The 12,122-nt window shown below is 43.0% G+C and overlaps 1 protein-coding gene across 5 annotated transcripts in view; it reads right to left on the reverse strand.

Moving 5' to 3' along the window:
• Positions 1-12,122, reverse strand: part of APBA1 (amyloid beta precursor protein binding family A member 1) — a 1,040,959-nt gene that overhangs the window by 457,237 nt on the left and 571,600 nt on the right. For 4 of the 5 annotated variants that reach the window (XM_069625788.1, XM_069625787.1, XM_069625784.1 and 1 more), the window contains one exon: positions 8,309-9,510. In XM_069625788.1, the coding sequence (XP_069481889.1) occupies positions 8,309-9,463 (1,155 nt within the window). In that variant the 5' untranslated portion in view covers positions 9,464-9,510. The remainder of the gene's footprint in view (positions 1-8,308; positions 9,511-12,122) is intronic. The other variant, XM_069625786.1, reaches the window with a different exon arrangement.

Raw genomic sequence — 12,122 nt, forward strand, 5'->3', positions numbered from 1 at the left:
TACATATTTTATTTATGGACATTTTGATAGCTAAAACCATACCTGAGTCATGGAGACTTGCCTTAGTTATTCCTGTTTTTAAAAAGGGATCGAGGCTTTCGCCTGATAGCTATAGACCAATTGCCATAACAGACCCAGAATCGAAAATCTTCGCATCCATCGTATTAGAAGAACTACAGGAATGGATTAAGACCAACGATATATTAGTCATCAAACAGATTGGCTTTAACAAAGGTATAGGCACCGACTGTGGAGGTTTGATCATGAAAAGTATGCTCTTTAAGGCGTTAAAGAAAGATGGAAACCCGATTTTTGTAGCTGCCATGGATCTAAGCAAGGCCTTTGACCTTGTTGACAGGCCGACTCTATGGAAAAAATTGTATGATTTGAAGATACCTAAACACCTTTTGCGTATCATTATCAAGCTATACTAGGATACAAAAATAAAAGTAAGACTGAACTCTGAAGGTCAACTGACATCTGAGATCTGTATTCAAAATGGTTTGCGACAGGGATGTATGCTTGCAGCAACACTATTTAATCTTTATGTCTGTGAAACTGACAAAGCATTAAAGAACAAAGGTTTGATCGCACCAAAGCTTGGTACAATGTCCTTTGAATGGCTGGATTACGCCGATGATTTTTTTGTTATTCGTCTGTACCAAAATCGGCCTACAAAGGATGATCAATGCTTTCGTCATGTTTATATCGGATTTGCACTTAAAAATGAATGCTGCTAAGACTACCATCATATGCTTAGGTAAACCAAAAATGAAATGGCTAAATTTCGCATGGAAAGTTGAAGGCAAATGCATTGGCTGCCAAAGTGGTTTTAAATATTTAGGATATTTCTTCAGGGATCTGGCTCTCCGGTTATCATAAAAAAAACAACTAAGAACAAAGGCTGATAGTATCTTACGCCAAATGTGAAAACCTGAAACCAAATACTGTCGCTACACCTTTGTAGCACTCAAAAACTTCTATATTATGAAAGGAATTCCATGCCTGATGTATGGGATGGAATTCCAAGACTTGGAGGATTCCGCTGTCTTAAAATGCTTAGAGCGCCTCATAGGGAAAGGAATACTCTTCTTTTTACCCAAATGTGTGTCAATCGAGGCAATTAGATACGAGTTAGGCTTGCAATCGTGGAAATCTATAATAAAGTGGAAGAGATTATGTTTATGGAGAAAATGCTTAACTAATCCACTTGAAATGTTATACCCAATAGTTGGAAATTATAGAAATAACATACTTTAACGAACAAAAAGAAATTATAGAAAAATATCTCTGCGAAGTGGGTCTATCCTTAGATACACTCATATCGAATCCCTCGAAAGTGAAGAAAATTATTAAAGCATACGATTGGCAACAGACGGTGCCGTCGGTTATGCGATCAAAAACATTGAATCAAATGTACTTGTTCTGGAAATTCTTTCCCACACTCAATGTTTATCTGGAGAAATATCCTACCCGTGAATTACAAAATGGTTTTATGAGATTCAGATTTTATGTTTTAAAAACCAACTACGTTCTTAAAAGGTGGAAACTGTCTGATGAAAAATGGAGCTGGTGTCGATTTTGTAGAAAGGATGGTACGGAAGAGGCAGTGCAGCATTTGCTTTTAACTTGCCCATCCTAATTGAACCAACACATTACATATTTTGAACAATTTGTTGATTATCTACATTGTGTCAACAGAGAGCTGTTGTGGTTTCAGATGTGACATGGTAATACAAATATCTTAAAGATTAGAGTCACTGCCTTTCTAAAAAACATTTGTAATCTAACATAATGTCTGTGTTCAACTGCTTCTATAATTATGATACTGTCTGAAGATGTTGTGTAAATTAGGACCTGATTTGTACTACCAAAGTTACCGAAACTTGATTTTTAAACCTTAAAGAATATTATGGTTTTAGCTCACTGCAGAGATACTTAATTAGCTATAGACTCATGAAATTTTAAAGATGAATTATGGATTATAGGTTTCTGTTTTAATCTGAAACTTTGTAATTTCGATGAAATATGTTTGTTTCGCTTTGTAAATGTTTAGATGAATTATGGATTATACGTCTCTGTTTTAAGCTGTAATCTTGTAATTTTGATGAAAAATGTTTGTTTCGTTTTTGTAAAGGTGTAAAATAAACCAAAACAATAAAAAAAAGTACTGCAAAAGTAATAAGGCTCAAATATATGCACTCTAACAAGAGTTTAACTAATATATTTATTTAAATAGCTGTTGCTTTGTTCCTGTGGCAATGTTCTAAGATCTATGTAACAGTTCAGGCTGCCTTTGATATCACAGGTGGCTTTACATGATATGGTCAAGCATATTTCAGATATATCCATGCCCCATGCCCAATACTGAACTGTCCCTGCCCACAAGAATTTGCAAATGATGATAGGCGGAGATGCAATGAAAGGGCGAGGTGTATAGAGGAGGCTGTCAACAAAAGGTATCTCCAGAATGAGGTCTATAGAAAAGCTGTCAAGAGAAGGCAGCTCCTGGATGAGGTGTATAGAGAAGGCAGTCAAGAGAAGGCAGCTCCTTGATGAGGTATAGAGAGAAGATGTCAAGAGAAGGCTGCTCCATGGATGAGGTGTATAGAGAAGCTGTCAAGAGAAGGCTGCTCCATGGATGAGGTGTATAGAGAAGGCTGTAAAGAGAAGGCAGCTCAAGGATGAAGTTTACAGAGAAGGCTGTCAAGAGGAAGTGGCCCCTGGACGAGGCTGTCAAGGAAAGGCAGCTCCAGGATGAAGAGTATAGAGAAGGCTGTCAAGAGAAGGCAGCTCCTGGATGAGGTGTATAGAGAAGGCTGCTCCATGGATGAGGTGTATAGAGAAGCTGTCATGAGAAGGCAGCTCCTGGATGAGGTGTATAGAGAAGGCTGTCAAGAGAAGGCAGCTCAAGGATGAAGTTTACAGAGAAGGCTGTCAAGAGAAGGCAGCTCTGGGAAACTATGGGATTATTGGTGAGGGTCCCGGAAATCCATCTGAGTGCTTTACCACTCCCACCCCTAAAATCCACACATGTGCTCCACTCCCCCACCCACGGAATCAATCCTAGTGTGTAAACCCACCCCTCCCCCCAAGAAGCATCACATCTTCCATACCCTAAGTTCACCCAACTGGGCTACAAATCCCAACCATGAAATCCATCCCAGTGCGTTACATCTCCCATTCCAGGTATCAATCTGTGTATGTCACCACCCCCCCTTCGAAAATCCAAGTGCATCACATTTCCCATCACTAATATCTACTTAAGTGCACCAGATTCCCCAACCCGGACATCCATCCAAGTGCATCACAGTTCACCCTCCCCCACCCCCCTGGAATCTGTCTAAGTGTGTAACGTTTCCAAACCCTGAAATTCATCTAACTGTCTATCCAGAGGCAGTTGTGATCTTTGTCCCCTCCCCTAGTTGACCTTTCTGGATTTTACTTGAATTGTCACCTCAGCTGTCATGATTACCAAGGTTCTCTGGACTTCAATAGGCTGTCTGATAGTAAAAGCCCTGTTCCTAGCTAGGTGATGTGTTCTCTCTTTAGGTTCCCTCTTCCTAGTCTTGTCCTTAATTCCTCTATTCTTTGTGGGCTACTTTTCCTTTTTCAATACTTGGCCGGTTACCAGGTGTGCAGGCACTGTTCAGTCGGTTTCATTGTGCTCTGAGGTGAAGAGCCAGGTTTTAGAAGTTTTTTAAATTTTGTATCGTCCTCCATATTTCCGATTTCCCTAGGAAGGGAGTTCCATAGTTTCACAGCTAAGCAGGAGAATGCTGATCCACCTAGTTTGTTCTTCGTATATTGTTTGGGTTCTAGTCTGATGTTGTTGCAAGATTTTAGGGTTCTGGTTGGTTTGTAGATGGAAAGTTTCTTTTGAATAAATTCCACTCCCTGGCTATGTATTGCTCTGTGCGTTATGCACATTGTTTTGAAAGTGATTCCTTTCTTGACCGGGAGCCAATGTAGCATCCTAAGAGTTTGTGTGATGTGATCTCGTCTAGTGAGTTTAAGAAGTCTGGCTGCCGTGTTTTGTATTCGTTGCAGTTTCCTTAGTAGGTAGTCCTGCATTCCAAGGTATATGCTCTTAGCATAATCTATACTGGACATGATGAGAGATATGAGGGCCAGCGTTTTGTGCGTGAATGAGAGGAATGGTAGAATTATTTTAATCGTCTGTAGGTGGAAGAAGCACTTCTAGATTATCGTATTAACTTGGGGTTCTAGTGTTAACTATTTGTCCATGATGATTCAGAAGTTTTTTACAGCAGCAAATGGTGTCAGTGGGTTTCCCAGTTCTATGGGCCATGTGATCCACTGATTGTTTTCTCTTTCTTCCGGCATAATCAGGATTTCAGTTTTGTCTGGGTTCGTTTTGCGTTTGTTGATGTTCATCCATTGGTAGAGCTCCTTCAGACACACTATTAGGGGTGCCTTCTCTTCATGTATGTCACTGTATTTGAAAATGATTTGTGTATCTTCTGCATAGTTGTAGCACGTTAGTCTGTGTTTTTTGATGATTTTGATTAGTGGTGTCATGTAGATGTTTAGGAATAGCAGTGATAGCGATGAGCCTTGGGGTACTCTGCAGTTGGTGTCCAGCGGTGTGGATTTGAAAGGTTTTAATTCTACTGTTTCTGTTCTTTCCCAGAGGAAAGATTTGATCCAGAGCAGCGCTGTGTCAGTGAGACCTATTTCTTCCAGTATTTTTATTAGGATGTTGTGGTTGACTGTGCCAAAGTCAGCCGAGAGATCCAGTAATATCAGTGCTGATTTGGTGTTGCAGTCTGCGTTTATCCTTAGATCATCTAATTTTGAGACTAGTGCTGTCTCCGTTCCTCTCAAGGATCTGAAGCCTACTTGTTCATGGTCCAGTAGATGGTTAGTTTCAACATGCTCCAGTAGTTGTTCATAGATGTAGGTTTCTAATACTTTTGACGGGCATTGGATGTTTGAGATTGGTCTATAGTTTGAGAGGCCTTCCACATCGCCCGTTGTGTCTTTGAGCAGAGGTTTGAGGTAGGCCGTTTTGAATGCTGTAGGTAATCTCCCTGTTGTGAGTGATTGATTGAAGAGGGTTATGCAGTATTCTGAAGCTGTGTCCTGTCTGAGGATTTATTTATAGATGTCTGGAGGGCAGGGGTCCATTGGGGAGCCTGCCTTGTTACTCTTTTTAACCAGACGTAGTAGTTCATCCCTTGACATCTGTCGGAAGTAGCACATTTTGTGGTCCAGGGGCTGGTGGTAGCTGGTGCATTGTTTGATTGTTTGGTCTGCTATGCATGACTCAGTGTATGTTGGTGATTTTGTTCTTGAAGTGATCTGTGAGATCGTCACATAGTTTTTTGGAAGGTACTGGTGAGTTGTTGCTTCCGGGTGGGTTTCTCATCTCATTTGCAATTTTGAATAACTCTCTTTGGGTGTTGGTGGCTTGCATGATCCTGTCGCCATAGTGCTTCTTTTTTGTATTGAGGATTTCCACTTTGCATGATTGAATTTGTTGTTGGTATTTTACTCTTTTTTCTTGGTCATCATTTTTCCTCCAATCATGTTCTAGTTTTTGGTTAGTTCTTGCCATTGCTTTTAGGTGGGATGTGAACCATCTAGCCACCGCTTTCTTTCATGATGGAATGAGGCGCTTTTCTGGAGAGATGGCATCTATTGTTTCTGCAATCTATTTCTGGATCAGGTTTGCTTTTCCGTCTATGTGTGTTGCAGCCAATGATATGGCCACTGGCTTCGCGGTTTCTATTAGTTCGTCTAGGTTACCGTTCTTGATGGTTTTCCAGTTTCTTTTTCTAATTGGTGGGTATTTAGCAGATTTTCAGATGGGTTTGATGAAATGTGGATCACAAAAAAGATGATGAGGTGGTCACTCCATAGTACCATAGTATTTGGATGGGCGGTGCTGTCGTGATCAGGTCTTTTTTTGGCGAAGATTGAATCCATGGTATGTCCTGCTGTATGTGTCGCTCCTTTCACCATCTGTCAAAGGTTCATGGCTTCAAGCTGTTTGATTAAGGTTTTCTGCGAGTTGGGGTCTCTTCTTCCAACCATATTTTGAAGTCTTTGAGAATGATTATATGATCATGTTTGATGGCTAGATTAGTGACTGCTTCTATGAAGGTGTCTGCAAAGGCGAGGTCCTAGGTTGGAGGCCTGTAGATAAGTATGAATGTAAGGTTTGATTGTGGGCCCCTGGTAAGGTAGAGGATGACTGATTTGCAGTTTTGGATGTTTAAAGGCTCCACTGTTTGAATATGTAGGTGCTCTTTGTAGGCTACTGCAAGTCCTCCCCCTTTTTAATTTTTTGAAGTTAGAAGGTAGGCAGCTGTGTAGTATGACTTTGTAGTTTTCAGCTAGCCAGGTCTATGTGATCAATAGGATGTCCATTCCCCCATAGCAAAGTAGGTCGTAGATCTCGGTTGCATGTTTGGGCATAGATCTGACGTTGGTTAGGTTGCAGTGCAGTTTTCTCTTTGTAGTCAATTGATCTGTTCTGGTTTCCATCTTTAGGTGGTTTTGCTGGTGGTTCTCCTTATCGTCTTTTGGTTGTTGAAGGTGTTCAGTTATTCTTGTTTCATCGTTGAACAGGTCGGTTAGGTTTCTAATTGGGTTCATGACCATTTCAGGCTCCTCTTCCGATTGAGGATGATGTTGGCGGTTCTCTCAGGGTTTGGTGATGTATGGAGTGGGGGTGCAGCTTCTCATTCCTCTCGTTGTGTCTGCCCTTTTCCTATGGGTCCTGGTATCCTGCCGTCATATTTGGGCATCTGTTCTGTTAATCTGGTTGTTGTGAGGTATTAGAGTGATTTTGGTCTTGTTTTCGAGTTGGCTCTTATTCCTGTGATGGTCGTGGCTATGCGTTCTGATGTTGTTCTGGGGTTCGGTAGGGGTCTGTTTTAGTTACCTTTTGGACATCCTTTCGTGTTGCTTTCTCTCGCGTCGGCTGATTCTCTAACGTGGCATGGTCTGGTCTTCCGGTATTTTTCAGGTGCCTTCACAGTTGCGAGTGGCCTCCTGTGATCTGGGTTTATTTGGAGTTAAAGGGGCAAAAGCCCTCCTGTGTTAATTATTCTGTGTTTCTGGCTGTCTTTTCGCGTCTGCCTTGTTGGTTTTGGGTTGGGTTCCTTTCAATGGTGGTTTTCTCCTGAGTTTTCTTTCCGTGGGTAAAGTGGAGGGTGCTGAGAGTGGGTGAGTGGTTGGCGTTGGTTGGTCTCACGCTCTGTGCGGCCTTGATGAGTTGGCTCAGGTAGCTGTGTGGAGAGATGGTAGATGATGGGCAAGGACTTGGAAGGGGTCCTAGTTTCTGCCCTGGGTTCTGTCTTACTTACGGTTGATGAGGTTCCTGGTTGGATTGCCTACCTTTCTATAATTGTTGAAAGTTAATTTCCTGCATTTTTCCTGAGTGTGAAATATGGCTAACTAACATAGCTTTTCCAAATTCAAGTAGGGCTAAAACACAGTTCGCACAAGTGCGAGTTACCAGTAACTAGCACAGTTCCCCAAGTGCAAGATATGGTCCACTCGAGTATGAGATAAGGCTATCTACTACCCTTTGCCCAAATGTGAGATATGGCTGCCTAACACAGATGGTCTAAATTCAAGTAGGGCAGTAGCACAATTCACCTAAGTTTGAGATATGGCAAAGTAGGACAATTCACCTAAATGTAGTCACACTCAGTCCCGGGACACCTGGACAGAGCGGGACTGGCCCAGAATGGGGGAACAGCAGCAACTGCAGTAACACTTAAAACTAATGGTTTACAAAGCAATCAGGCTGAATGTGAGATATTGCTACCGAAACACAATCAGTCTAAATGCGAGAGGTGGCCAACCAAACACAATCAGTCTAAATGTGAGACATGGCTAACCTAACATAGCCAGGCTAAGTGTGTGATACGGCTAACCAAATACCATGGGGCCAAATGTGGGATATGGCTAACTAGACACAATCATTCTAAATGCGAGATATAGCTAACTATACACAGTCAGGCTGTTAGAACCAGCAAGAAGGTGCAACACAGCCATTCCAATGTGCTCCCACACAGCGGCAGAGATACTAAGACAGAGGCTCAGTGCTTTTGCTTTAAACATTAATTTAAAAAATACGTTTTGAATAAAGTATTTAACAAGCTGCATAAACATAGTGGAACCTTTCTCGCTTTCCACACGAATATTAAAATTCCCCCTTTTCACATTATTTAACATATTCTCTGTATATGCGCAGAACAGAGGAAATACATTCCCTTTCCATTAACACAAAAGCATGTATCAAAAAGCCACCATGGCTGCACATACTTACATCCCCATCTAGAGCCCTTTGGTCATCACAGTCAATAGTCGGGCTGATGTCTTGCCTCATCACCCAGATGGGTTCCTTTGGTTCGTCTGGGGTGTATGGAGAACGAATGGTCCTTGTTTTTACTTCCTCAATGGCCTCTTTAATGTCCTTTATGGCCAGTGAGATGGCATCTCTTTTCTCCTTGCTGTACCTCTGCACTGGCTCCAGCGCAATGCCAGTGGGCCTCAAGCCCGCAGGGAGCTTCCCATTGATCTCCAGTCCATCTTCAGTGACGGCATCAGAATGATTCATGTTTTGTTCATCTTCTGGCATGTCCTCAGCAACTTTGTCCAGGCTCTGGGAGCTCATACTCTGTTTGACTTCAGCCACAATCTGGTCAATGTCCTCCTCCTGTTCGTAGCTATCCATCCTGGGGTATGGGGCAAACTCTGCCTCCTTCTCTGGGCTGTCTGATTCACCATCAGATCGCTCATCGTAATGGTGGAGGCGGGCCCCCAGAGCTTCCTTGCGGTAGTTATCAGCTTCCTCACGCTCCTGCTCGTAGAGTTGCAGATCTTCTCGAACATCCAATTCGGGTGTATCGCCTATCTCCTCATATACATGTTCCTGCAGCCCATAGTCTGCATAGGGCTCTGCGTACTGTTCATCCTCTCCCCGGTGAAAGAGTCTATGGGTGTACACATAGCCCGAATAGGCAGCGTTTATGACTTCCTCATGTTCTATGCCATGAAAGTGTAAGTGGTTGGGTAGAGTTCGGTTTTGTATGGCCTCAGCATGCTCCGCTTCTGCATTTTCAGTGTACTCCTCAGACTCTGGTCTGTACTGGACCCCATATGTGCTTTCATCCTCATTATCCTGGACCCTGTCCGCATCAAACCCATCTTCTGCTGTAGCAATAACATCTCCCTCTGCTGTGTCTGTATGATTGTGAAAACCACTCTCTGTGCTGGCAGACCTGGCTAGCGTCCCCTCTTCCTCCAGCCCGGGCTGACCATCCTGGTCCCTGCCACCCTGCCTCGAGTAAGGGGAAGCATATTGCGGCTGCTCTTCCTCCACTTCAGAATGCTCCAGGTCGGCCTCCACAGACTCATTCACCTGCCCATTTCCTGGGTCATCGCTCACCTCCACCTCTTGTGCTATCTCCACGTGGTTCATGGTGCGTTCTGGAATGTTGTAGGTCTACTCTAGTGACATAATGCCTGCTGAAGCAAGGGGATAAAACAAGAGTTAGAAGAAGGTGCACACTGATACAACACCAAAAACAAATGCAATTAGTACCACAGAGAAAAGGTTATGAGAGTCATGCTTAGGTAGATCAATGATCAATCTGTTTTCATAGTACAAGTAGGTTTTCCTTTTCGATTGATTTTTTGCAGACATGTGAATATTTATTCCCTGATCGCCAGATCGCCTCAGTAACGTTTCTATCTGGGTGTCATGTGTACATGTTTTCAATTGTCATTTGGGCTCCAGCTAAGGATGTACATTAACATCATAGTTTCGCAGTAACAAAGCCAATCTTTAAATATTCTGCATGCAGAAATCCACACCAAAATTAGGACATCCCCAAACAATGTGCCCACCCTACAAAATAGAAGACTTTATAAAAATAGGAGAACACATGAACAGGCAGCCCAGGGAGACTATAGGCTGTGTTCATGCAGAGGGAACTCAGTAGATGAACGCAGAAAGTGAAGTTGCATGTTGGTGGCAGTTCAACGTTATCACATCCTCAGCAGCTTACACCACCAAACAAATTAACGCTTGCAAATCCTTCCTTTCCACTGACAGCCACCTCACAATTGCCAGGGCCCTCATTGGTTCAAGGTTTGACTACTGCAATGCTCTATTTGCAGGCACTTCCGGTCGCAACCTTTGCAAGCTACATGTGATCCAGAAAAATGCTCTTAGGGCTGCTCTGAACATCCCCAAGCGTGAACACATCTCAGCTGCGAGAAGGAGCGCACATTAGCTGCCAATCTAATCTAAGAGCGCATATTCTTCAAAACATTAGCCTTCACGCATAAATGCCTCTAAAATTCGGCACCAATGTACCCTTCGCAGAAATTGGAAAAAGCACACACCGCAAGGCCCACCACCCACATGCACTGTCTTATCACCCCAAGATTCAGGTGCCAGAGATCTGGGAGACTAAGCTTCCAGGTCATTGCTTCAAAAAACTGGAACACGCTACCACTATCGCTGGGATCTGAACAATCACATTGGACATTCCGCAAGCACCTGAAGACCAAGCTATTCTCTTAAGAGGTAACCAGGGCCCCTCCTTTCCCAAGACTGTATCTCCTGAGAACCGCTAACACCAACCATCGAGTCGACCTGACGCACTAGACACTGTCTCTTTCAAGCCACCATGCCTAAATGTTGCACCCTTGCAGTACTATGTTTTACTTTGACTACATGTATGCCTGAAACCAGTGCTTTGATACCACTGGGCTTAGTGTGCTAAACAAAATAAAAGAATAAAATAAGATGAGACACAGGGTGACTGACTAGAACAAGGGAAAGGGTGAGGAAGGTTCAGGGAGCAGAGAAGGGAATTGACAACATGTCAAAGCTTCATAAAATGGGCTCTGCCTATTCCACCTTTCAAGTTGCTGAGTGTGAGCTGGCAAAGCTACCTAAAGTAAAAACTTTGGGTGTGGTAATTGGTCAAGAACTTTCAATGAAAGTGTAAATCGCAATCTTGTGTCATGTTCAACCTATTACATTAAGGTATTGGTGCAAATCAGGCCTTTTTTGGACGCAGCGGAAAGTGCAACACTGGCTCGCGCCATCATAGGCTCTCGTCTTGACCACTGCTCTAGCAGAAGCAGGGCGTAGGCAAAGGAGAGCTTAACCGCCTGCAAGCTGTCCAGAATAATGCAGTTCCAGGAGTCACAGGCCTTCGAAGAACGGATAATGTGTCTTCGGCAAGAAGATCACTTCAGTGGCTTCCTATTCAAAAACGGATTTTATTCCGGACTTTATGCATTACCTATGTGTGTCTTTTTATGGGAAGTCCTGTCTCTCTGGAAAACAGCTAGAATGGCTTCCTGGCTTCCTGCCAGGCGAACTTTACGATCAAACAACTAGGGCTTGTTACAAGCATCAATAGCCTAGCTATCGCAGGTAGCTGATGACTGTTTTTCTGTAGCAGTTCCTCGGCTTTGGAATGCCCTGCCCCCGGATCTAAGAATATGTAGCATTATAGCCTCCTTCAAACACAGACTGCAGACTCTTCTCTGAGTGACTTTTCATGCATTTTTGACTGCTGACATCTTATGTTTAATTTCTGCTTTTTGTTGTTTTGTCTTGTCCCTGCACTTCTATGCCTATGGGCGATGTTCCGGCACGTTACAAATAAAATAAATAAATAAAACATGGGAGGATGGGCCAGGCAGTCTGGAGTGGGGCACTGAGGTCTCGAGTCCCTGGATTATAAAACTATGAGAGAAGGTGGGGGGGGGGCAAAAACAGGGAGGGGACATGTGTGGGTTCCCGGGTCCAAATGAAAGGGATATTGTATTAAGCGTACACGATTTTAAGTAAATTAATACAAAATATGATACATTTAGGAAACCAAAAGATTTAAGTAAATTGGGGAAAAAAATTTTTTTTTCAAAGAAATGTTTTCATATGGAATCTATTTTTTCCTGCTGTGGAACTTGTTTTCCAAAAAGGGAGGCATTCTAAACAAATTGATCAAACTCGGACTGAGGGAGCGCCAAACGAGAGCAGTATGCAGTACAGTACATTTCTAGAAACAGTCTTTACAGCAACCAGCCCAGGGGTTTCAATCGGCATCGTAGTTCTG

This window comes from Ambystoma mexicanum, chromosome 6p (genome assembly GCF_040938575.1).
Source record: "Ambystoma mexicanum isolate Mex_15411 chromosome 6p, UKY_AmexF1_1, whole genome shotgun sequence".
Lineage (NCBI taxonomy): Eukaryota > Metazoa > Chordata > Amphibia > Caudata > Ambystomatidae > Ambystoma > Ambystoma mexicanum.